The 27,849-nt window shown below is 49.4% G+C and overlaps 1 protein-coding gene across 2 annotated transcripts in view; it reads right to left on the reverse strand.

Moving 5' to 3' along the window:
* The window catches only part of coro2ba (coronin, actin binding protein, 2Ba), a 241,822-nt gene that overhangs the window by 16,595 nt on the left and 197,378 nt on the right, over window positions 1-27,849 (reverse strand). For both annotated transcript variants that reach the window (XM_070858511.1, XM_070858512.1), the window contains exons 6-9: window positions 13,416-13,532; window positions 9,750-9,854; window positions 5,900-5,996; window positions 4,316-4,428 (exon numbers count right to left, since the gene is read on the reverse strand). In XM_070858511.1, coding sequence (XP_070714612.1) covers window positions 4,316-4,428; window positions 5,900-5,996; window positions 9,750-9,854; window positions 13,416-13,532 — 432 coding nt within the window. The remainder of the gene's footprint in view (window positions 1-4,315; window positions 4,429-5,899; window positions 5,997-9,749; window positions 9,855-13,415; window positions 13,533-27,849) is intronic.

Consider the following 27,849-nt stretch of genomic DNA (forward strand, 5'->3'; position numbering starts at 1 on the left):
CACACACCCAGCACACACACACCTGACATCCACACGCACACATACACACACACGCACGCGCGCGCACACACCATCTACACACACACACATCTACACACAATATCTACACACACCACACACACACCCCCCCCCCGACACACACCCCCCCCGACACACACACACCCCCAACACACAAACACACACACACACCCGACACACACACACACACACCCGACACAAACACATACCCGACACATGCGCACACACACCCGACACACACTCGCACACACAAACACCCGACACACACACACACACCCGACACACACACACCCCCAACACACAAACACATACACCTGACACACACACACACCCGACGCACACACATACCCGACACATGCGCACACATACCCGACACACACACGCACACACACACACCCGACACACACGCGCACACACCTGACACACACACACACATACACACCCGACACACACACACACACACACCCGACACACACACACACAACCGACACACACGCACATACACACACCTGACACAGACATACACACCCGACACACACACACACACACACACACACACACCCAACACACACACACACACACACACCTACACACACACACTTTCCAGCAGGGAACCCAGCCTTGCAACCCCCTTCTGAAGCCGATTGCAGTAGGCCTATCGCCACGTGGCGACATCAGCTACCACGGCACGGTCCCAGGGATCGAGGCAGGGGTAACCTGTCCTGGTCTTGGGTCACTTGCCATCTTTACCAACTGAGCCTTCAGGGAGTCCTTTTGCTGAATTCTGTGGGAGAAATCTCCTCCGCAGAGAGCCTCTGGCAGTCTGGAGTCACATGCTAGTCAGGAAATGACTTCTCCTCGGATAAATGCGAGAAATCAATCTGGGCGCACTTAACCTCAGCTTTTGTTACAATCAGTGTGTTGGCACGGTAACGGATTAGAACGATGCTGTTTTTAGGCTGATCAGATACTGTGAATGTCCGGACAGTGACAGGTTGTACAGCTCTTTGGCTTTGTGTTTGGCTCACGCATAGGGACTTCGGCCAAATTCTTCGTGAGGGAGAGTGTGGCCATTAGCACTACAACAACAACAACTTGCATTTATACAGCGCCTTTAATGTAGTAAAATGTCCCAAGGCGCTTCCCGGGAGCGTTATCCAACAAAATGTGACGCCACACGAAAAATCAAACCACTTAAAAAGGATTAGGATTTAATTGAAGACATTTTTCTTCTATTGAGCTTTCTAAAAGATGTTCTTTCCCCTGTTTATGCTGTGAAGGTTGATGATGTGATTGAGGGAAACTGCTTAGGAGGAGCTTCCAAGCCACCACAGTGCAAAGGGGAGCCGGATTGGGGTTTAGAGCTGTGCTGGCAGTGTGGAGCTGAGCCTTACAACAACAACATGTAAACCATCCCAAGGCAATTCACAGCAGTGTTATAAGACAAAACAAATAAATTTGACCCCGAGCCACACAAGAAGAGATTAGGGCAGATGACCAAAAGCTTGGTTAAAGAGGTAGGTTTTAAGGAGTGTTTTAAAGGAGGAAAGAGAGGTAGAGAGGTGTAGGGAGGGAGTTCCAGAGCTTGGGGTCCAGACAGCTGAAGGCACGGCCACCAATGATTGTGCGATTATAACCAGGGATGCTCAAGAGACCAGAATTAGAGGAGAGCAGACATCTCCGGGGTTGGGGGTGGGGGGGGGGGGGAAGAAGGAGAGAGGAGTTGTGGGGCTGGAAGAGATTAGCGATAAGGAGGGACGAGGCCATGGAGGGATTTGAAAACAAGGATGAGAATTTTGAAATCGAGGCGTTGCTTAACCGGGAGCTAATATAGGTCAACGGGCACAGGGGGTAATGGGTGAGCAGGACTTGGTGCGAATTAGGACACGGGCAGCCGAGTTTTGGATGATCTCAAGTTTATGTAGGGCAGAATTTGGGAGGATGGCCAGGAGTGCGAGGCTGAAAGGTGCCAGCTTCTGTCCCCAGCATCTCCTCAGAAAGTTCTCAGTCAGACAGTCACAGATGCGGCGGTACTATTGAGATTGGGCTTTGGAAAGAACACGTTAGCCTGGGTTCCATCCCCTGATCAATAGCCAGTGACCACTGCTGGGAAATGTACGTACATGGACATTGGGTGAGGATTAGGATTTGGCTTGGCCGTGATGCCACACAAGGTTGAATAACCTGCAGACGTTAAGCTTGAAGGATGGTCACTTTGGGCAAGGTACCTGAGGGTGCCCCATAAATCCTCTGACCTCGGGGGGATGTAATTGGGTCAGCTTGTTCAGAGCTTCATCCTTCTGTGTCTGAGAGCCTGATGAGTGTGACTGCGTGTAGGTAAAACTTGGATCTGGCAATTCCCGGGGTCCCGCTCCGCTGGCATTCAGACTGGCGGAGCAGGACCCTTGCCTGCACTTGCTCAAGACTGGAAACCTCATGCCAAATTTTGGGGACTAGTGGCGGGGGGGGTCGTTACATAGCTAGGACAGACAGCCGGTGCTCGCAAGGCCCAAGAGCAGCAAAGGCTCCAGCATAAAAAGGAGGGAGAGAGAAAACAGGGAATTATAGACCGGTCAGCCTGACCTCAGTAGTGGGTAAAATGATGGAATCAATTATTAAGGATGTCATAGCAGTGCATCTGGAAAATGGTGACATGATAGGTCCAAGTCAGCATGGATTTGTGAAAGGGAAATCATGCTTGACAAATCTTCTGGAATTTTTTGAGGATGTTTCCAGTAAAGTGGACAAAGGAGAACCAGTTGATGTGGTATATTTGGACTTTCAGAAGGCTTTCGACAAGGTCCCACACAAGAGATTAATGTGCAAAGTTAAAGCACATGGGATTGGGGGTAGTGTGCTGATGTGGATTGAGAACTGGTTGTCAGACAGGAAGCAAAGAGTAGGAGTAAACGGGTACTTTTCAGAATGGCAGGCAGTGACTAGTGGAGTGCCGCAAGGTTCTGTGCTGGGGCCCCAGCTGTTTACATTGTACATTAATGATTTAGACGAGGGGATTAAATGCAGTATCTCCAAATTTGCAGATGATACTAAGTTGGGTGGCAGTGTGAGCTGCGAGGAGGATGCTATTAGGCTGCAGAGTGACTTGGATAGGTTAGGTGAGTGGGCAAATGCATGGCAGATGAAGTATAATGTGGATAAATGTGAGGTTATCCACTTTGGTGGTAAAAACAGAGAGACAGACTATTATCTGAATGGTGACAGATTAGGAAAAGGGAAGGTGCAACGAGACCTGGGTGTCATGGTACATCAGTCATTGAAGGTTGGCATGCAGGTACAGCAGGCGGTTAAGAAAGCAAATGGCATGTTGGCCTTCATAGCGAGGGGATTTGAATACAGGGGCAGGGAGGTGTTGCTACAGTTGTACAGGGCCTTGGTGAGGCCACACCTGGAGTATTGTGTACAGTTTTGGTCTCCTAACTTGAGGAAGGACATTCTTGCTATTGAGGGAGTGCAGCGAAGGTTCACCAGACTGATTCCCGGGATGGCGGGACTGACCTATCAAGAAAGATTGGATCAACTGGGCTTGTATTCACTGGAGTTCAGAAGAATGAGAGGGGATCTCATAGAAACGTTTAAAATTCTGACGGGTTTAGACAGGTTAGATGCAGAAAGAATGTTCCCAATGTTGGGGAAGTCCAGAACCAGGGGTCACAGTCTGAGGATAAGGGGTAAGCCATTTAGGACCGAGATGAGGAGAAACTTCTTCACCCAGAGAGTGGTGAACCTGTGGAATTCTCTACCACAGAAAGTAGTTGAGGCTAATTCACTAAATATATTCAAAAGGGAGTTAGATGAAGTCCTTACTACTCGGGGGATCAAGGGTTATGGCGAGAAAGCAGGAAGGGGGTACTGAAGTTTCATGTTCAGCCATGAACTCATTGAATGGCGGTGCAGGCTAGAAGGGCTGAATGGCCTACTCCTGCACCTATTTTCTATGTTTCTATGTTTCTAAATATATCCGTTCCTTCATCGCCGCTGGGTCAAAATCCTGGAACTCCCTCCCTAACAGCACTGTGTGGGAGCTCCTTCACTACACGGACTGCAGCGGTTCAAGAAGGTGGCTCACCACCACCTTCTCCAGGGGCAAGTAGGGATGGGCAATTAATGCCGGCCTTGCCAGTAACGCCCACATCTCGCGAATGACATTTTTTTTTAAATTCCCATTTTGAGAGCTATTTCACTACCTGTTCAGGTATTGCATTCCAGAGGATACCAGCATACCTAGTCTGGCCCTGGAATTAACAACAAGCATACCGAGTGCACGGATCCCACTCACCCTTCTTGGCACGATCATGGAGATTGGTTCAATCACTCCTTTCAGTGTAACCAGCTTGTAAAACCTGAACACCTCACAGATAGACACGTCCAGTCCGTGTTTTGGCATCACTCCTGTAACAGGTGCAAAGAAGCCATGAGCAAACTCACATTATTCGCTAACTGGCAAGGGCACGCATGTTATAGTGAGGACCAAAGACACAGCCTTTTTCACCAAATAACTCTACAGTACGACTCCCGCTTACATATCATGTCTAAATTCAGGACTTATATTCAGAACTTGCTTTCCTATTTGAATTATGGTATAGTACTTGCAGAACTTCCCTCCTTTGTTTATACGCACTATGTCCAGTTATAACCACTATACACAGTGGATATTTCACTGGACCAGTAATACAGAGATCTGGACTATTGATCCGGAGACATGAGTTCAAATCCCACCGTGGCAGCTGGGGAATTTAAATTCAGTTAAGAAATAAATCTAGAATAAAAAGCTAGCATCAATACTGGTGACCATGTAACTACTGGATTGTCGTAAAAACCCATCTGGTTCACTAATGCCCTTTAGGGAAGGAAATCTGCCGTCCTTGCCTGTTTGGCCTATACGTGACTCCAGATCCACAGCCATGTGGTTGACTCTTAACTGCCCTCTGAAATGGCCCAGCGAGCCACTCAGTTGAGGGCAATTAGGGATGGCCAATAAATGCTGGCCTTGCCAGCGATGCCCACATCCCGTGTTTAAATAAAGTTGGCTCTTTGTTGCACTGTTTGCGTTCCCACTTGACACTGGATTCCCGCAGTGCTGACAACCTTCTCAACCTTACCCAAGTGGGTATCCTTCATGTGCGAACGTGGCCAGCAGGCTATCAGCCTTGGGGACATCACCCGCTCAATCCAATACCGCCCAACATCCACATGAGTGCATTTCCCAGATGAGGGGGTCACTGGATAGTGATGAAGATCAGGAACTCTCGCTGATTTCCCTCCCCCCCCACGCCCGCTCCGCAGTGCTGAGGCTAAATGAAGCATCACTCCCCCCTTACTGAATTAGGTCCGAGGACCCGGGGTGGCACGGTTCAGTTTGACTGGTTCCATTAGCCAATAGAGGAGACCCTGATTGGTTCCATTAGCCAGCAGAGAAGACCATGACTGGTTCCATTAACCAGCAGAGGAGACCCTGACTGGTCCCATTAACCACTGGAGGAGACCCTGACTGGTTCCATTAACCAGTTGAGGAGCTCTGACTGGTTGCATTAACCACTGGAGAAGACCCTGATTGGCTTCATTAACCAATAGAGGAGACCCTGACTGGTTTCATTAACTAGCAGAGAGCCCTGATTGCTTTCATTAACTAGCAGGGAGCTCTGCCTGGTTTCATTAACCACTAGAAGAGCCCTAACTAGTTCTATTAACCACTGGAGGAGCCCTCATAGGTTCCAATAACCAGCACAGGAAGCCTTAACTGGTCCCAATAACCAGTAGAGGAGGCCCTAACTGGTCCCATTAACCACTGGAGGAGCCCTGACTGAATTCCATTTACTTGCTATAATCCTATTAAATCGACGGTGGTGATGTGCGATCTTACCCATGCCTTTCTGAGGAGCAGGCGAGCGATATTCCATCAGGTAGTGGAGATATGGCTTCTCGGTGCTAATTTCATAGTATCTAATATTCCCATCACCCTGTGAAAGAGAGAATTGGGTGATAGAAATGAAAAATGCTCGTTTTATCGGGTGGGGCGGGGGGGGGATTTCAATGTTGCCGAATGGTCGTCCGCCTGCTGTAGAACCGGCCCCATTTCCATCGTTTTGATTCTGATTGGATGAAGGTCGGATGGGTTCTGGAACGGGCGGGGGCAACCTGGTCCTCTATCATTCTTCAATGAGTCCGTCAGGGAAGACTGCATGTGGGAACAGGAGGAGGCCATTCAGCCCCTCGAGCTTTGCGCCAGTCAATTAGATCATGGCTGATCAGCACCTCAGCCCCATTTACCTGCCTTTGCACCATATCCCTCAATACCCTTACCCAACAAACATCGAGCGAGCTCAGTCTTGAAAGTTCCAATTGATGCCCAGCGCCCACTGCCTTTTGGGGAAGTGCTTTCCATATTTCTACCATCCTTTGTGGGGAAAAAGTGCTTCCTGATTTTGCTCCTGAACGGACTAGCTCTGATTTTAAGGTTATTTCCCCTTGTTTTTGATTCCCCGACAGTGGAAATAGTTTCCCCGTATCTACCCTATCGAATCCCTTCAACAAATTTTAAGCTGTGCCTGTAAACCCAGGCCTGCACTTAAATGTAGGAGCAGAAATACAATTACCTTCTGTGTATTTTTTATTTGACAACTAGGGCCTGAAATTCTGATCGGGTTATCCCGGTCTCCCCCCGCTGTAATTCCGCCCGGCGACCGACGGCAATCCCGAGGAAAGGACTTACCCCGGGGATCCCGTTGCTTCGCCAGCCAGAACTGCAGTAGGGCACTGGGAGAGAACCATGGGCCCGACGGCTAAAAAACAAAATCAACCTAGAAATGACTGTGATATGGGCAGGCGAAAACGTACCTGCTGTCACTGGGACACGAGGGCCCCGATACCAGGGGCAGGGTACCACCTAGAGTGGGAGGAGGCTTCTCCCAGCCAGCCGAGCATAAAGGGGCTCGGTTTGAGGCAGTGGGAGTTTTTAAGTCGGTTCACGGAACCCGAGGCCGCCTGCAATTTCTGCGGTCTGGGGGAGTCCATGTTCTATGTCTATGTACAGTGTGTCAGGTTGCAGCCCCTCTTCCATTATTTGAAGGGGCTGCTCCTCGATTTTTGGCTGCACTTCAGTCCCACGCTCCTGATCTTTGGGCAGCCTGTGCGGAGGGGAGTGGGCAGGTCAGAGGACCTCCTCGTAGGAGTGCTCCTGGGCCTGGCCAAGGGGGCCATCAGCCGGTCCAGGCAGCGGGCGGTCGAGGGGGCGACTGCCTGCCTCTCCTCTGCGGCTACATTCGCGCCAGAGTGTCCCTGGAGATGGAGCATGTGGTGTCCACCGGTACACTCGCGGCCTTCCGCGGGAGGTGGGCACCGGAGGGACTGGAGTGCATCATCACCCCCAGGAACAGAATTTTAATCTGATTGCCAAATTTCCCACTTCATTTCTAAATTTATGGGTTCTACTGCCCTTACCAAAAGGGAGCACTTGATTTAAAGTTTAGTTTAAAAATAGTTGTAGAGCTCTTGCATTGTGAGTGGCTTAGCCAGTCATGTGATGTTCACAAGTCACAAGGCAGGTGGGAAGAGCTGAATGTTGTACTGTGTGCTCTTGCTTTGTGTTATGTGCATTAATATCCACACCCCTACCCTACACCACCCTTACACCACCCCTACCCCTACACTACCCCTACACCACCCCTACCCCTACACTGCCCCTACCCCATCACCACTCCTACCCCTACACCACCTCTACACCACCCCGACCCCTACACCACCCCGACCCCTACACCACCCCTATCACTACACTGCCCCTACCCCATCACCACTCCTACCCCTACACCACCCCTACACCACCCCGACCGCTACACCGCCCCTACCCCTACGTCACCCCTACCCCTACACCGCCCCTACCCCTACACCGCCCCTACCCCTACACCACTCCTACCCCTACACCACCCCTACACCACCCCGACCCCTACACCACCCCGACCCCTACACCGCCCCTACCCCTACACCGCCCCTACCCCTACACCGCCCCTACCCCTACACTACTCCTACCTCTACACCACTCCTACACCGCCCCTACCCCTACACCACCCCTACCCCTACATCGCCCCTAACCCGACACCAGGCCTACACCGCCCCTACCCCTACACTGCCCCTACCCCATCACCACTCCTACCCCTACACCACCCCTACACCGCCCCTACCCCTACACTACCCCTACACCACCCCTACCCCTACATCGCCCCTACCCCTACACCACCCCTACACCGCCCCTACCCCTACACCACCCCTACCCCTACACCACCCCGACCCCTACACACCCTGACCCCTATACTACACCTACACCACCCCTACCCCTACACTGCCCCTACCCCATCACCACTCCTACCCCTACACCACCCCTACACCACCCCGACCCCTACACCACCCCTACCCCTACACTGCCCCTACCCCATCACCACTCCTACCCCTACACCACCCCTACACCGCCCCTACCCCTACACCACCCCTACACCACCCCGATCCCTACACCGCCCCTACCCCTACACCACCTACCCCTACACCACCCCGACCCCTACACCACCCTGACCCCTACACTACACCTACACCACCCCTACCCCTACACTGCCCCTACCCCATCACCACTCCTACCCCTACACCACCCTGACCCCTACACTACACCTACCCCTACACTGCCCCTACACCATCACCACTCCTACCCCTATACCACCCCTACACCACCCCGACCCCTACACCACCCCTACCCCTACACTACCCCTACACCGCCCCGACCCCTACACCACCCCTGCACCACCCCTACCCCTACACTGCCCCTACCCCTACATCGCCCCTACCCCTACACCACCCCTACCCCTACACTACCCCTACACCACCCCTACCCCTACATCGCCCCTACCCCTACACCGCCCCTACCCCTACACCACCCCTACCCCTACACCGCCCCTACACCTACATCGCCCCTAGCCCTACATCGCCCCTACCCCTACACCGCCCCTACCCCTACACCACCCCGACCCCTACACCACCCCTACCCCTACACTACCCCTACACCACCCCTACCCCTACACCACCCCTACCCCTACACCTACATCGCCCCTACCCCTACACCACCCCTACCACTACACCGCCCCTACCCCTACACCACCCCTACCCCTACACCACCCCTACACCACCCCGACCCCTACACCACCCCGACCCCTACACCACCCCTACCCCTATAACCTACACCATCCCTACCCCTACACCACCCCGACCCCTACACCACCCCTACCCCTACACTACCCCTACCCCTACACCACCCCTATCCCTACACCACCCCTACCCCTACACCACCCCTGCACTACCCCTACACCACCCCTACCCCTACACTACCCCTACCCCTACACCACCCCTATCCCTACACCACCCCTACCCCTACACCACCCCTATCCCTACACCACCCCTATCCCTACACCACCCCTACCCCTACACTACCCCTACACCACCCCTACCCCTACACCACCCCTACCCCTACACTACCCCTACACCACCCCTACACTACCCCTACACCACCAATATCCCTACACCGCCCCTACCTCTATACCACCCCTACCCCTACACTACCCCTACCCCTACACTACCCCTACACCGCCCCTACCCCTACACCACCCCTACCCCTACACCACCCCTACCCCTACACCACCCCACCCAGAATTTATTCTAAATAGCCGACCATGTACCTTTCCAGCTAAATAAAGCATGTGAGTATCAACATCGTAGAAAGGGAACAGGAGCCCCGAGAGACCATCGATTTCTTCCTCTATGATTGCCATCGATAAGTCTTCCTGAGGAAAGAAAGAGGATCTAAGTTTTAAAAAAAGAGCCTTGAATTTATACAACAATAACAACAACTTGTATTTATATAGTGCCTTTAACATAGTGAAACGTCCCAAGGTGCTTCACAGCAGTATTTTGAGATAAAGAATTTGACACCGGGCTGCATAAGGAGAAATTAGGGCAGGTGACCAAAAGCTTGGTCAAAGAGGTAGGTTTTAAGGAGCGTCTTGAAGGAGGAAAGACAGGTAGAGAGGCGGCGAGGTTTAGACAGAGATTTCCCGAGCTTGGGGCTAGGCAACAGAAGGCATCCTTTATTATCAGGGCTACCACCGCCCCCTCCTTTACCATTCTGCCTGACTTTGAGGCGTCAAGTACCTTGGAACATTTAGTTCCCAACCTTGGTCACCTTGCAACCACGTCTCTGTAATGGCTATTAGATCAAACCCATTTATCTCTATTTGTGCCACTAGTTCATCTATCTTCTTACAAATGCTCCGTGCATTCAGATAAAGAGCCTTTAATTTAATTTGGGGTTTTTTCGATAATCCGACGTCACTTGCGTTCTCTGGATCATTAATCCAAGCCTCTGGATTACTCGTCTGGTAACATAACCATGACACTACCACACCCCCGATAAACCTCATTAATAAATGAATAATAAACAAATAATAAGCTGTTAGGCATCTGGACAAATGGCAAATTATAATGGCTGTGGAGGGAACATTCGTGTAATTATGTTTTGAACAATAGTCCACAGGATAATGGGCTCAATTTTCGCCAGTGATTTGCGGCGTCTTTTTGGAGCAGGCTGCTTTTTATGGCCTAAGTTTAAAAAAAAAGTTTCCCCAATCAAGTTGCACCAGGGTAACTCAGTTAGTTATGATTTTTTTAGGTTTGTTTTTTTATCAGCCAAAGGGGGCGTGACCAACCACCCGTGCCAATTCTGGCCATTTAGGCAAGTTTGGCCAGCTGAGTTACTCCAGAGAGAGAGAGAGAGAGAATATGAAAGAATATTGTGTCCCTAGTTACCATGGCAACCCGATCTTTTTGGCGCTTATCAAGGCTCCACCCCCAAAGCTAAAGGACAGGTTAGGCCACGCCAAAATGAAGAAATCCAACAGGGAAACTTAGAACATTTTTTTGGCAAACTTGGGCCCCAAAAAATCGGGCGTAACTCTTCAAGTACGCCAAAAAAAAGCGTTGGGGAAAATTGAGCCCAATGAGTTAGCAATTCATTAAAACAGAAAGCTTAGGAAGATAGTGTGAATGTGATAAGCCGTTGTACATTAATCTTTGCCCTGCTTGGTGCCGGAGTCTAATCATCTGTTCCAGGTCTCCCTAATCTTTGGGAGGTCAGACGCACAATCCTTTTTTATTCAGTGTTTAATCGCTCAGTGCACTTTTTGTACAAGCTGTACCGAATTCTAATACAAGCAAAGTTACAGGGGAATGTGTACAAAAGTTGCTGTGTGCACATGCTTTTCCAAATGCCCTCTCTTTTTAAGTCACTAATTCATGCTGGGCTACAGTTTCACGGGCAACGTAAGTCATCGACTGGCTCTTCATTCTTCACCCTTTGAGCCGAGATAGTGTGGCGTAAACAAGCTATTCAACTGTAGGGAGGCATCGCAGTTGAACCTGTCCTCACCCAGCATCCGCAAGCACACATCATCATAGGCAGTCCCTCGAAATCGAGGAAGACTTACTTCCACTCTAAAAGTGAGTTCTCAGGTGACTGAACAGTCCAATACGGGAATTACAGTCTCTGTCACAGGTGGGGCAGTCATTGAAGGAAAGGGTGGGTGGGACTGGTTTGCCACATGCTCCTTCCGCTGCCTGCGCTTGGTTTCTGCATGCTCTTGACGACGAGACTCGAGGTGCTCAGCGCCCTCCTGGATGCTCTTCCTCCACTTTGGGCGGTCTTTGGCCGGGGACTCCCAGGTGTCGGTGGGGATGTTGCACTTTATCAAGGAGCTTTTGTGGGTGTCCTTGAAACGTTTCCTCTGCCCACCTGGGGATCGCCTGCCATGTAGGAGTTCGGAGTAGAGCGCTTGCTTTAGGAGTCTCGTGTCGGGCATGCGAACAATGCGGCCCGCCCAACGGAGCTGGTCAAGTGTGGTCAATGCTTCGATGCCAGGGATGTTGACCTGATTGAGAACACTGACATTGGTGCGTCTATCCTCCCAGTAGATTTGCAGGATCTTGTGGAGACATTGTTGGTGGTATTCTTCCAGCGATTTGTGGTGTCTACTGTATATGGTCCACGTCTCTGAGCCATAAAAGAGGGCGGGTATCAGTACAGCCCTGTAGACCATGAGCTTGGTGCCAGTTTTGAGGGCCTGATCTTCAAACACTCTCTTCCTCAGGCGACCGAAGGCTGCGCTGGCGCACTGGAGGTGGTGTTGGACCTCGTCGTCGATGTCTGCCCTTGCTGATAGTAGGCTCCCGAGGTATGGAAAGTGGTCCACGTTGCCGTGGATTATAGCAGAGCTCACTGGATAGCAGCCAGGAGTGGGAATGCCTCTCAAGCCCGTTGATGAGGAAGCAAATCCTGCATCCGCCACTGTCACTGCTAGCTGAGATAGGTGCCAGTCAATGGCTTAGTGGGCAGCACCCTCGCCTCTGCGTCAGAAGGTTGTGGGTTTGGGTCCCACTCCAGAGACTTGAGCACACGAATCTAGGCTGACACTTCACTGCAGTGCTGAGGGAGCGCTGCACTGTCAGAGGTGCCATCTGCTCTCTTAACTGGTCGTAAAAGATTCCGAACAAGAGCTCCCCGGTGACTTGGCCAATATTTATCCCACAACCAACATTTTAAAACATTTCTTTGAACACTTTCTGTTTACGAGTTATAAAAATATTGGACATTGGCTGTCTGAATTACCCAATGAGGTAACGGAAGAGTCTATTCACTTTCCGATTGGCGAATGAAGGCGGGGGCACCACAAGGATGGACGTGTCGGGCGACCAATGGCGGGAGAGTGGGGGTGGGGCGGTTGGAGGTAGGAGGTCACGTGACAGAACCTCCAGGAATAGGCCCAACCAGAGTTGGCAACCCCGATCCTGTTGCTCCTTGACCTCACTGCAGTGCCAAGGACGGATTAACCCCGGGGCGGATGGGGCTGCTGCCCCAGGCCCAACAAAGAACACAGGCCCACCAAATAAATAGGTCAACTAGCCTGTTTTATTTCACATGTTATTGAGAGAAGTTTGCATATATGTATAGGAATCTAGTATTGCAATGTTACCAGAACCAGAATATATACCAACTTGATATGCTTTCATTGTTGAATATACTGGCCTATGTTTTTATACTCAGAATCAGAATCATACATGTAATGTAATGAACATGAATAAACATAACTATCGGCCCATTTGGGTCAGTTTACCCCAGGCTTATCAGGCCTTGAATCTGGCCCTGAGCAGTGCATTTAGTTTTTGACGCCCTCCGTCATTTCAAACAACGGTATCACACAGAAAATATAGCTTCAACCCTGCTTGGATTTCCAGACCTAACCTTACCTTAAAGGCCGGGGAGGTCCTGTTAGGCCTGGTTTGATTGTACTGACCTGATCCCACAGAGCGATCTGCCTGGTGTTCCACCTGGAGACGCCTGTAGTGAGCAACCGCTTTGTGTTCCCCAGCACCACCACCCGATTCACTTTGTGATTCTTGCAGTTTGCTTCCTGCAGAGACAGAGGAGATCACTTCAGCTGAGTTTTATATTGACATACATAGAATTACATCAGATATATGGCACAGAAACACGCCGCTCGGTCCAACCAGTCCATGCCGGCTTTTATGCTCCACTCGAGCCTCCTCCCGTCTTTCCTCATCTAAATCTATCAGCATCACCCTCTATTTCCTTCTCCTTCATAGGCTTGTCTTGCCTCCCCTTAAATGCATCGATACTATTTGCGTGCATCTGGCCACCAGCAGAAGCATGGGGCCCTCTGGCTGATCGCTTGTGCCCCCTGAAACACTGAGGACAATGCAGCAGGAACACAGACACACGCACACAGGCACATGCACAGGCACCAGACATAGGCACACACTCGCACACACACACACGCACATACACAAGCACATGCACAGACTCGCACATGCACAGACTCGCACATGCACAGACTTTCACACACACACAGACTCACACACAGACATGCACACGCACACACATACATAGGCACAGACACACGCACAAACTCACAGACATACACTCACACACTCACTCACACAGATGCACAGGAACACAGACTCGCACACGCACAGACTCGCACACGCACAGACTCACACACACGCACACACACACACACACACACACAGGCACACACAACCATAGACACAGGCACATGCACACACTCGCACACACACACACACACTCTCAGACACATGCACACTCACACACACACGCACAGACTCACGCACGCACTCACTCACTCTCACACTGACTCACTCACTCACTCACATAGATGCATAGGCACACAGACATGCACACACACACACAGACACACTCAGAATAGTTCTACATCCTGGCCACAGTGGAACACTGTCTCAATCTTTTGATTACCAATGGATCTTTCTCCCTGTTGCTGCCCTCTGTACCAAACTGCATGCTTTTCATCCACAAAATAAAACTGTGGGGGCGGGCTTTGCTCAAACCCACCACTCCATGGAAACTGGCAACAGACCCGACCGAGGCTGAGGTGACTGGCAGTCTGTGGATATTTAGCTTCCACACTCGTGCTTCTCTCTTACACCTTCACTCGCTCCCCAGACATCCATTCTCCGCACTCCTTGCCATCGTATTTACATTTTAATGCTGCATTCTTTCCTTCAGATCACAGATGAAGTGTCTTCAGTGAGCGACACACAATATTTATTCATATTCTACCATTCATACACAAGCAGAATGATGCCAACTTTGAAATAATGCACATATTTGTTTTCTCAAGAAAGGCACTTTCACCTACTCCAAAACTTTTATTCGATCCCTTTCCAATGCCCCCTCCCACCCCCTTCCCTTGCCCCTCTCCTGACGGTGCTGAATTACGCTGTCTAGATCAGGGGACACCGCATCAGTTCTCGAACTTCCCACAAATGACAATTCTGCACAAGTCAAGACAATGGGTGTCAGCAGTCAGGCTATTAACCATAGCGAGGGTCATAGTCTGGTCCAGTTGTGTCTTCACCCGATATCCACACACCGTCCGTCATGGGCAGCTATCGGCAGTGAAAACTGTAATGTATTTGCTTCATGGGTATTTTGCTTAAGAATCTATAGCTATTGCTATTAAGAGCTAGTTGGTTTATTAACAAAGGTTTGACAATCACACTACACATTACCAGTTCATCCACCAGGCTCACAACTACATATCTCATCATGGATGACCTAAACCCAACTGTGACTGAGGTTTTATTGAGTCTTGTGAACATCACGTGACTGGCTAAGCCACTCACAATGTAACAGCTCTACAAGGCTGTGAGCATGCTCTCAGGTGCACACATTACAGAAACCGTGGCTGAACTTTTGGCTCCCTGGCTCAATGTAGCTAAAGCCAATTGCCGGTCAGCTTACCCAACATAGACAAGGACCAAAGCCGTGACTTTGTTGGCCTGCGTGGCTCAGTACCATGGCATGACCGGGAGCCGGCAATGGTTCCATATGAGAGTTTAATGCACTTGTATCAAGCTCCCCTCCTGCGGTTTTAATTAGCAGAGAGAGGAACTTGGTGCAGATAGTCTAAGTGTCACATGATAACATCATTGTCAATGGCCCAGAATTTACTGTGAGTGGCTACTGAATGGAACCTACCATACCTTGGACTTGCCCTTGATCACTGTTCCCTGTAATTTCTTTGATCCTGTGTGGCCCCTTTAAGGGGCTACATGGGCCAGTCAAAATACCGTGCCTGCGTAGTTTTTACACTGAAAAGCCGGCAAGCGGGGTGCGTGGGAACTCTGGACAGGGAAAATTGCCCGTGACCATTTAATTTCGATGATCTTTTGCACTGGAGGTTTCTATAAGTGAGAGATCCCAGGGATGCTCTACCAGGGATCTGGGGCCTGTGTGTGCCTCCTCAACCAACCAGATTGAAGTATTGTGAATAAGCAGCGCAGAGTCTAAACCAGGAAGTGTCACTTAGAATATTGAATTCAATCTCAAATCAGGCACAGAAAGCAAAATAAAGAGGAGGAAAGAAAGATTGGATTAAGAGAGAGAGAGATAAAAGAGAAGGAAAAAGTAAAACAAAAATAATTTAAATTTAAAAAAAAATCTCCAACAGCAATTAAAAAACTGAAGGAATGAGACTCCACACTTGTAAAAAATTAATATTCAGTGCCAGAGTGGTAGTTTGGAAGTAATTAAGACTTATCACGGTGTTAAAAGGGTGCATAGACTGAAATGGACAAGCCATAACTCATTGTGGCGAGTTTAGTCCGTATCTACGACATCAGTACAGCAACTTCATGGTGTTCAGCACATTTAAATAGAGAGCCAGGTGACGAGGTGCCAATTTCGCGCAGTTTACGGCAGGGCGGAGCATCCCAGCAGAAACTTCTGGATTTTCACGTTTATCTGCGCATCTGCACTGGCCTGAAGGTGCTGTCCTATTTGCGCATAAATAACGGTGAATGCCGTGAGCCTCACCGTTAATTTTACCGCAAGTTCCGGCCCAATAATTTCCAGCCTTGTGCGCCTCTATCCGCTTTTGATATTATGGGCCCAAGTTTCCACATGATTTGCGCCTGATTTTTAGGAGCAACTGGTGGAGAACGGACTATCTTAGAAATCGCAATTCTCCACATTTTTTTTTCTGCAGTTCTAGTCAGGTAGAACAGTTCTACTTTGGAACAGAATTTTTTCTTCAAAAGGGGGCGTGTCCGGCCACTGACGCCTGATTTCAAAGTTTCCACAGTGAAAACGTACTCCAAACTAAAGTAGAATGGAGCAAGTGAAGATTTTTGTAGAACTGAAAAAACCTGTTCTACACATTAAAAAATCAGGCGCAGGTTACAAATTAGGCGTCCAGAACGAGGTGGAGGGGGGAGGGGGGAAGGGAACTCATTAATTTCTACAATAAATCCTTATTTATACTTCTACAAATATTATACAAATAAATCCAACCTGAATAAACATTTATAAGCAAAGAAAAGCTTAAATAAACCATCTTCCTACCTGTGTGAAAGTGCTTCAGGCACAAAGAATTCTGCAGTCAGCCTGAGGCGCCCGTTCTTCCCGCGGGGGGGGGGAGGGGAGGGAGGCGCCCGTTCTTCCCGTGGGGGGGGAGGGAGGCGCCTGTTCTTCCCACGGGGGGGTAGGAGGCGCCGGTTCTTCCCGCCGGGGGGGGGGGGGGGGGGGGAGGGAGGAGACAGTGAGAAGACTGCAAGTGCTGATGGCAATGTGCTTTTATTAAAAAAATGTTCAAAAATTAAATAGCTACAAAGAACTACAAAAATGGCCGAGTGCCAATGTTTTTTTCACACTGAGCATGCGCGAACGCTCCAACGCGCACGCTCAGCGTTGCCGGCAGGAAAAAAACTAAGTTAAATAGTACCCGCCCCTCCCACTTACAAAATCGGCGCGCGTGTAGGCTCCGCCCCCTGGGCGCCGCGCCAGGCAGACAAGGAGCTGCAGAACGCTCCAGAATCGCGAGTTTTTTTTTAGGCGCCGTTTTAGGCGCGAAAAACGGGCGCCCAGCTCGGAGGGGCGCCCGTTTTCTATCGTGTGGAAACTTGGGCCCCATAAGTCGAGTTATCGAACACGTTAATTCACATATATAATATATATATATATATAAGGATGGGAGTTCCAAGACCAAGGAGGCTCTCTCGATACAAGTGTGGGATGCAGAATTGGGGCTGCAATTGTAATCCCATCTCCAACCTGCATTTCCATCTATTTAATTTTTGTTCTTGGAATGGAACCTCAAATTCTTTGCTCTAAGATAGTCTTGGATTTACATAGCGCCTTTCACGACCACCAGATGTCTCAAAGTGCTTTACAGCCAATGAAGTACTTTTTGGAGTGCAGTCACTCTTGTAATGTGGGAAACGCAGCAGCCAATCTGCGCACAGCAAGCTCCCACAAACAGCAACGTGATAATGACCAGATAATCAGTATTTTTGTTATGTTGATTGAGGGATAAATATTGGCCAAGTCACCGGGGAGAACTCCCCTGTTCTTGTTCAAAATAGTGCCATGGGATCTCTTACATCCACCTGAGAGAGCAGACAGGGCCTCAGTTTAACGTCTCATCCGAAAGACGGCACCTCCGACAGTGAGGCACTCCCTCAGCACTGCACTGGGAGTGTCAGCCTAGATTGAACTTGTTATGTATGCATGCTTGTATTGTTATATGATGTCTGTAACACTGAATGTACCTTCACCCTGTACACACCTTACTTGTACACCAGAGGGTGCTGCTGCTGGAGACCTAAGGGTCACCTGTACACTGCAGGTAACCCAGTATAAAAGGGAGCTCACCTCTTGGTGTCCTCACTCTAGGAGCAGCAAATAAAGGACCACTGTCTTCATTGTTTGGGTACCATATCTCTGCCTCGTGGAGTTATCAACAAGGTGCCTACATATGTAATAGAACCCACACCTTTCTGACTCCGAGGTGAGAGTGCTACCCACTGAGTCACAGCTGACACTACGGATTTATGCTCTAAAGCATATCCTCTAAAGTGTATCCTCTATGTAACTTTGTTCAAAATGTAATGTTGCTAGGTTTTTACACTGGTACCGACCGCAGGCTTCAAGGAGAAATGACTTGCTGAGATACCGATGATACTTAAAACACTTTGGGTGGTGCATTATTCATGGTGTGATGGTAATGAAGATGCCAAGCGGCAGTTTAAATATTTAAACTCTCTGAAATATATCGCTGCTGCTTGCTCTGCAAAAATTCGAACCGATCGGGAACGCCATGCAGGCTCAGCGTTCGCGGTTCAACCTCTCCAAACACCTGCGATCCGGTTGGAGAGGGTTCACCTGGCAAACCGGAAAGGTGGGCAAATTGGACATGCCTCCCTGTGCCAGAGATCTCGGTCCGCGACATCGACCCCACTGTCCAGTTGCATCAAATACGGGTCAAGTAATCAACTATTATTTTTTCTCTAAATTCGCTGATTTATAACGAACATCCCCTGGCTACCCTCCGATAACTCAAAGTGCCATTCTTCAGCTATGATGCCAAACGTTCTGCTGTTTACCCTCCATAAACCTCAACTCGTCCAAAACTCTGCTGCCTCTAGCCAGTCCTGCATCAAGTGTTGCACACCCATCACCCCTGTCTTTGCCAACCAATACGGAAAGAAAGAAAGACTTGCATTTAAATAGCGCCTTTCATGACCACCGGACGTCCCAAAGCGCTTTACAGCCAATGAAGTACTTTTTGAAGTCTAGTCACTGTTGTAATGTGGGAAACGCGGCAGCTAATTTGCGCACAGCAAGCTCCAACAAACAGCAATATGACAATGACCAGATAATCTGTTTTTGTGATGCTCAATGACTGTCTGTTCCACCTGTGACAGGGACTGTGGCTCTCACATTGGATTGTTCAGCCACCTAAGGACTCATTCTAAGAGTGGAAGCATGTCTTCCTTGATTCCAAGGAACTGCCTATGATGATGATGGTTGAGAGATAAATAATGGCCCCAGGACATCGGGGATAACTCCCCTGCTCTTCTTCGAAATAGTGCCATGGGATCTTTTAGGTCCACCGGAGAGAGCAGACGAGACTTCGGTTTAGATTGGGTTGCCAATTCTGGTTGGATGTATTCCTCCATCACATGACCTCCCGCCTCCAACTGCTCCACCTGGTCGAACAGCCCCCCATCGCCAATATTTTTATAACTATTAAGTGGAAGTGTTCAAACAAAATGAAAAAAAACCCACGACGTTAAAAAAAAATCTATGATCTTTATCCTGGGTGTTGCCCATAGCACTGGCCTTGAGATTAATCTTTAATTCCTGGAGACTGCAGAAGGATTGGCAACTCTACCCCTGTAATGTATACACCTTGTGAGTATGCTCACAGGTTTGTAGCGCTGTTGCATTGTGAGTGGCTCAGCCAGTCACGTGATGTTCACATGACTCAATAAAACCCCAGCCAATTGGGTCTCGGTCATCCACGATGAGGTATGCAGTTGTGAGTCTAGTGGATGAACTGGTAATGTGTAATGCGATTGTTAAACCTTTGCTAATAAACCAACTTGTTCTTAATGGCAATGTGCTGCTGTGAATTCTTAAGCAAAGAACCCATGAAGCAAATACATTACCACTCCCAGACTCCGAATGCTTAAGATTTTAACTTCTCATCCTTGTGTTTAAATCCTTCCGTGGTCTTGATGCTCCCTATCTCTGTGTTCTCCTCCAGCCCTCCCACCCCGCTCCCAACAAACTCTCAATTCTTCTGACTAAAGGCTTCTGTGCACTCCCTCCTCCCCTGTCCTCCACATTGCCGGCCGGGCCTTCACCTGTCTAGGCCTACACTCCGGAATTCCCACTCTAAACCTTTCCACCTCCCATTTCTCCTTCAGGAACCTCTTTAGAGCCTATCTCTTTGAAGAAACCTGTTCTAATCTCTCCTTCATTGGTTCGGCCTCCATTTTCCTCACACCTCCCGTGAAGCGCCTTGGGACGTTTTTTTGATGTTAAAGGTGCTATATAAATCCAGGTTTTTGTTGTAGTAAGTTGTTTAATTTTAAGTTATAAATTTTAAGAAACATTACAATTGCCTTTCTGCAGAAAGCTGTATGGCAATTGTAAGAAATCAAGAATCCGAAGAAATTGTGAATTATAAAAGAAATAACGATTTTATAAAATAAATTCTTGTGGCAGCTCAGTGGATACAGAGAGCTAAAGTCAAGACAGAAAAACAGACCTTCAAGGTCTAGCTATGGCGATAAGGGATTTAGCATGGAGCCTTAAAGATAAACAAACAGTCTCATGAAAGGGCAACAAGACATTCAGACAGAGATAAGAAAATAACCTCATAGGTACCCTTTCCTCTGTGATTGGACAATTGAATGGATAAAAAAATGATCCACAGGCCCACCGAAATAAAGTCTAAAAATGGGCAGCTGAGAGAGAGAGAGAGAAACAGGCGGACTGAGGAGAAAGTTTCCTCATGGTGGATCTCCTGCGGGCTTTGGCCTCATCATCATAGGCAGTTCCTCGGAATCGAGGAAGACTTGCTTCCACTCTTAAAATGAGTCCTTAGGTGGCTGAACAGTCCAATACGAGAGCCACAGTCCCTGTCACAGGTGGGGCAGACAGTGGTTGAGGGTAAGGGAGGGTGGAGAGTCTGGTTTGCCACATGCTCCTTCCGCTGCCTGCGCTTGATTTCTGCATGCTCTCGGTGACGAGACTCGAGGTGCTCAGCGCCCTCCCGGATGCACTTCCTCCACTTAGGGTGATCTTTGGCCAGGGACTCCCAGGTGTCGGTGGGGATGTTGCACTTTATTAGGGAGGCTTTGAGGGTGGCCTTTGGGCTCGTTTGCTGTGAAGGAGTTCCGAGTAGAGCGCTTGCTTTGGGAGTCTCGTGTCTGGCATGCGAATTATGTGGCCTGGCCAACGGAGCTGATCGAGTGTGATCAGTGCTTCAATGCTGGGGATGTTAGCCTGAATGAGGACATTGATGTTGGTGCGCCTGTCCTCCCAGGGGATTTGTAGGATCTTGCGGAGACATCGTTGGTGGTATTTCTCCAGCTACTTGAGGTGTCTACTGTACATGGTCCATGTCTCTGAGCCATACAGGAGGGCGGGTATTACTACAGCCCTGTAGATCATGAGCTTGGTGGCAGATTTGAGGGCCTGGTCTTCGAACACTCTTTTCCTCAGGCGGCCGAAGGCTGCACTGGCGCACCGGAGGCGGTGTTGGATTTTGTCATCAATGTCTGCTCTTGTTGATAAGAGGCTCCTGAGGTATGGGAAATGGTCCACGTTGTCCAGGGCCGCGCCGTGGATCTTGATGGCTGAGGGGGCAGTGCTGTGCGGCGAGGACAGGTTGGTGGAGGACCTTTGTTTTACGTACGCCTCAGTAAGTACATCGACTATGTCCTAACACCTTGGTCAAGCTCACACCTTTGAGGTAGACCCCCCATTCTGGCTTTGGCCTAACTCGTCCCCCCAGCTCGGGATCTTTTCAGAGCCCACCGTTCTGCCTTAACGTACGTCCGTTGCGTTGCGTTCCAAGACGTAGATCGCTCCCATCTGTCACCGATTGTATGTCTATTATATCTAAACATAAGAACATAAGAAATAGGAGCAGAAGTAGGCCATATGGCCCCTCGGGCCTGCTCCGCCATTTAATACGATCACGGCTGATCCGATCATGGACTCGGCTCCACTTCCCTGTCCATATCTATCTCAATCGCATGCAGTACCTGATTATGCTTTAGCTATAGCTCTGTAATAAACGCCGTACAACTCCTGAAACCCTTTGGGTAATGTGTGTGTGACCTGTGATCCAAATCTTACACCTGTTATACCACAGTTATCAACTTGTTTCTTTACAATGGTTTGATAGCAAAGGGACTTTAAGCATTAAGTAAAATGCTCCAAGGGGAAATTAAAACCCGAACAATTGGCAAATTGCTTTACCATGAGTAGCATCACACTCATGGCTAGGTGAATTGGCAGAACATCTCCTGAACCATCTCAGGTTTGATTTGTGGTCTGTTCTGAATCACCTGCTCTCTGCCATGGCAACAGTTGTAATTCTATAGTATATAGTGTAGTGGCAGCTGTGGCTCAGTGGGCAGCACACTCGCCTCTGACTCAGAAGGTTGTGGGTTCAAGTCCCACTCCAGAGACTTGAGCATAACAATCCAGGCTGACACTCCCAGTGCAGTGCTGAGGGAGTGCTGCACTGTCAGAGGTGCTGTCTTTCAGATGAGACATTAAACTGAGACCCTGTCTGCTCTCTCAGCTGGATGTAAAATATCCCATGGTACTATTTTGAAGAAGAGCAGGGAGTTATCCTGGCCAATATTTATCCCTCAAAACAGATTATCTGGCCATTATCACATTGCTGTTTGTGGGAGCTTGCTGTGTGCAAATTGGCTGCTGCATTTCCCACATTACAACAGTGACTACACTCCAAAAGTACTTAATTGGCTGTAATAATGCTTTGAGGTGGCTATGAAAGGCGCTATATAAATGCAAGTCTTTCTTTCTTTCTTCTGGTCATTGTCGGGAGTCACTCCGTTAAAAAAATGGTTTTTGTTCTCCCATTTTATTTGAATATTTTTGTTTATTAGTTATAAAAAACATCTATAATGCGGGAAAAAACAGGGCTCTGAGTGGGTGGGGTAGGTTGGAGGCAGGAGGTCACATGATGAAACTTCCAGAAACACGTGCAGCCAGAGTTGACGACGCTGCTGTCAGGAAAGGGGAAAGGAAAGATTTGTTTTGTGAGAAACTGTTGGCTCCGACAAGTAACGGGTTGTGCTGTAAACACTGCCATTGAGGTAGATTGGAACTGAGAGCTGGGAAAGCCTAACTGCATGTAATATTACACCAGCCATCCATCATTCACCAGTTATTGCCTGCTCAATCCATACGTGCAGGCTGTAGTACTTGGACAACAGCAGAACAAGGCAAGACAAAGGCAAAACTGACAGGCACTTACCGCTGATCATTGTAGGCAATGGACGTTCTCTACTCCTACATCATCATCATAGGCAGTCCCTCGAATCGAGGAAGACTTGCTTCCACTCTCAAAGTGAGTTCTCAGGTGACTGAACAGTCCAATGTGGGAATTACAGTCTCTGAAACAGGTGGGATAGACAGTGGTTGAAGAAAAGGGTGGGAGGGGAGTCTGGTTTGCCGCATGCTCCTTCCGCTACCTGCGCTTGCTTTCTGCATGCTCTCGGCGACGAGACTCGAGGTGCTCAGCGCTCTCCCGGACGCTGTTCCTCCACTTAGGGCGGTCTTTGGCCAGGGACTCCCAGGTTCCGGTGGGAATGTTATCAAGGAGGCTTTGAGGGTGTCCTTGAAACGTTTCCTCTGCCCACCTGGGGCTCGCTTGCCGTGTAGGAGTTCCGAGTAGAGCGCTTGCTTTGGGAGTCTTCTGTCGGGCATGCGGACAATGTGGCCCACCCAACGGAGCTGGTCGAGTGTGGTCAGTGCTTCGACGCTGGGGATGTTGGCCTGAGCGAGAACACTGACGTTGGTGCGTCTGTCCTCCCAGTACATTTGCAGGATCTTGCGGAGACAGTGCTGGTGGTACTTCTCCAGTGCTTTGAGGTGTCTACTGTATATAGTCCACGTCTCTGAGCCATATAGGAGGGGGGGTATCACTACTGCCCTGTAGACCATAACTTGGTGCCAGATTTGAGGTCCTGGTCTTCGAACACTATCTTTCTCAGGCGACCGAAGGCTGCACTGGCACACTGGAGGCGGTGTTAGACCTCGTCATCGATGTCTGCCCTTGCTGACAGTAGGCTCCTGAGGTATGGAAAATGGTCCACATTTCCAAGGCCACACCATGGATTTTGATGACCAGGGGCAGTGTGGCGGGGTCAGGTTGGTGGAGGACCTTTGTCTTATGGATGTTTAGAGTAAGGCCCATGCTTTTGTACACCTCGGCGAAGATGTTGATGATGGCTTGGAGTTCGGCCTCTGAATGTGCGCAGACGCAAGCGTCATCCGCGTACTGTAGTTCGATGACAGAGGATGGGACAACCTTGGATCTAGCCTGGAGGCGACGAAGGTTGAACAGGTTCCCATTCGTTCTGTAGTTTAGTTGCATTCCAGCGGGGAGCTTGTTGAGCGTGAGATGGAGCATTGCAGCGAAGACGATCGAGAAGAGCGTTGGCGTGATGATGCAGCCCTGGGTCCAGAAGTGAATTAGGTCTGTGGTGGATCCGTTGGTCAGGATCACAACTTGCAGGTTATCGTGGAGCAGGTGGAGGATGGTGGCAAACTTTTGGGGACACCGAAACGGAGGAGGACGCTCCATAGTCCCTCAGGGTTGACCATGTCAAAAGCCTTTGTGAGGTCAAAGAAGACCCATTTCTCTTGTTGTTGTCGTGCGGTGAAGATCATGTCCATTGTGTCCCTTAGTGGACGGAATCCACATTGTGATCTACTCCGACATCACAACAGTGACTACACTTCAAAAAATGTGCTTCATTGGCTGTAGAGCGCTTTGTGATGCCCTGAGGTCATGAGAGGTGCTATATAAATGCAAGTTTGTTCTTTCTTGCTCTTGACATAAATTATAAGAAACATTGCAACTGGCTCTCTCCTGAATGTGGCAAGGAATTTCACCTCTGGAGCACAATGCAGTTTTAGCTACGCATCACACTGTGATCCCCGGTACAGCAGACTCGATGTGTTATTATTGATTCAGTTCAGAATAACTCCACAAGACTGTATATTGTAAGCTCAAACTGTTGTGACCTTGGTCTCTTTAATGTAACTCCAGAGTGAGGAGGCAACATGGTAGACTGCCTTTTATACCTGCTCGAACAGGTGTGCAGGTGACCCTTGGGTCTCCCACAGGCGCGCCCCCTGGTGGCAAGTCTTACACACTGGTAATGTTTATATACATAACAGATTTGCGTTACAAAATTGCCAGGAGTTTCCTTGTCCGACCTGAGATTCCAGCGTCAGTGAGCACAGGTACTGCGTGGCAAGCTACTGAGCCACACCGAAAAGGGCTTTGTATTCAATCTTTGCAGTGTTGACCACTCCACACAGGAACACAGGGGGAAGGCCATTCAGTCCCTTGAGCCTGCTCCGTTGTTCAATTCGATCATGCCTGACGAGTACCTCAACTCCATTTGCCTGCCTTAGCTCCCTCTCCCTTGATGCCCTTACCGAACCAGCACCATTTAATCCGACTGGCAGACTTCCAACCCATTTAACAGCCTCTTCGCCTTTCATAGGAAAATTTTGCTTTATTTTAACCTGGTATTGGAGTCAGATTGGTTTGAAAGAAGAAAGAAAGAAAGACTTTGATTTATATAGCGCCTTTCACAACCACCGGATGTCTCAAAGTGCTTTACAGCCAATGAAGTACTTTTGGAGTGTAGTCACTGTTGTAATGTAGGAAACACGGCAGCCAATTTGCACACAAGCATGCAATAATGACCAGATAATCTGTTTGGTTGATTTGAAGGATAAATATTGGCCAGGACACCAGGGGGATAACTCCCCTGCTCTTCGAAACAGTGCCATGGGATCTTTTATGTCCACTTGAGAGAGCAGACGTCTTGGTTTAACATCTCATCCAAAAGATGGCACCTCTGACAGTGCAGCACTCTATCAGCACTGCACTGGAGTGTCAGCCTAGATTTTTTTTTGTACTCACGTCCCTGGAGTGGGACTTGAACCCACAATCTTCTGGCTCCAAGGCGCGGGTGCTCCCCACTGAGCCACAGCTGACATGATTGGCAGCTGTTGAGACCAAAGTGATGATGTGAAGCGTGCAACTGAAGCCAATCAGAACCCATCGATCAGGGATTACCTTCTCCTGTGATTGGCTGTACATGAATGTGAGCCAGAAAAGGTTTAAGATGAGTGGATGGTTTCTGAGTCACAATTAGAGGTATGTTTATTTAGTGTTTGTGCTCGCTGAAATTACATATAACAAATAGGCTGCTATAATATCGCTTCTAAAATTTTTTTGACATTTCCGTCAAAAGAGGTTTGTGGAGCTAGCCCAGATGTTATCTTATGTCAGAGTTTATTTTTGGCACGATTCCTGCAACCTAGACTGATTTTTGAGATAAGGACAATGTTCCCTGCTGTGAAGACATTTGCATTTTTACTTGAGATTCATATCACTGCATTTATTGATTGCCAAAGTCTGTGATTCAAGCAGCGAGCTGGGTTGGAGTGGGGGTGATACGTTTTACTTAACCTTAAAATATTACACTGAGTTTCCCACACTTAGGGATGCGCTACTGTGCTGTGTGATGGAGACTGTTAGCCTGACTGTGGGTGGGTTCTAGCACCAAGTTATATTACATATAATTACACAGAATATATGGCACAGAAACAGACCATTCGGCCCAACCAGTCCATGCCGGCGTTTATGCTCCACTCGAGCCTCCTCCTGTCTTTCCTCATCTAAATCTATCAGCATAACCCTCTATTCCCTTCTCCCTCATATGCTTGTCCAGCCTCCCCTTGAATGCATCGATACTATTCGCCTCAACCACTCCCTGTGGCAGCGAGTTCCACATTCTCACCATTCTCTGGGTAAAGAAGTTTCTTCTGAATTCCCGATTGGATTTCTTGGTGACGATCTTATATTAATGGCCTCTAGTTATGCTCTTCCCCACAAGTGGAAACATTCTCTCTGTGTCTACTATCAAAACCTTTCAAAATTTTAAAGACCTCTATTGGGTCACCCCTCAGCCTTTTTTCAAGAGAAAAGAGACCCAGCCTGTTCATCCTTTCCTGATATGTACACCCTCGCACTTCTGGTATCATTCTTGTAGGCCAAGCGTCTTTGGCCAATTTCTCGCTCTTCCCCACAAGTGGAAACATTAGGGCCGAAATTCAGCTCCCCAATGAGGTCCGTTACCGCCCACTTGCGGTGGCCATGTGGCCGCAAGCTAAATTCAGCTCGGGGTGGGGGGGGGGGGGGTGGTTCTGGCGGTCCCCACTTCCGCCGCTGCCAAGCGGGCGTGTATGCATCATCAGTGCGCGCACTGCCAGGACCCCCCCACCTCCCGCGAAATTTAGCGAGCAAAATCTTATTGGCGCCGAGCGGTGCCCCCGACAGCTTTCTCTGTCGGTGCACCTTGTCTGCTCTCTCTGTGCCCTGGCTATGCGGCGGCCATTAAAAGCGAGGGCCCAATGCCGCGGCCGGCATTTTTTTTTGTATTGTGGCCCCCGGGTTCAGCCGAGCCGCCAACCGGCAGCCTGGCACCCCCCCCCCCGCACCCCCTCTTGTGTGCCAGGCCGCTGGCCCGGCCGAAACCCTCCCTGGTGGCCCAGTGTCTGATCGTGACTGATGGCTGATTCTCTCCCCTTTA

Source organism: Pristiophorus japonicus, chromosome 17, assembly GCF_044704955.1.
Source record: "Pristiophorus japonicus isolate sPriJap1 chromosome 17, sPriJap1.hap1, whole genome shotgun sequence".
Taxonomy (NCBI): domain Eukaryota; kingdom Metazoa; phylum Chordata; class Chondrichthyes; family Pristiophoridae; genus Pristiophorus; species Pristiophorus japonicus.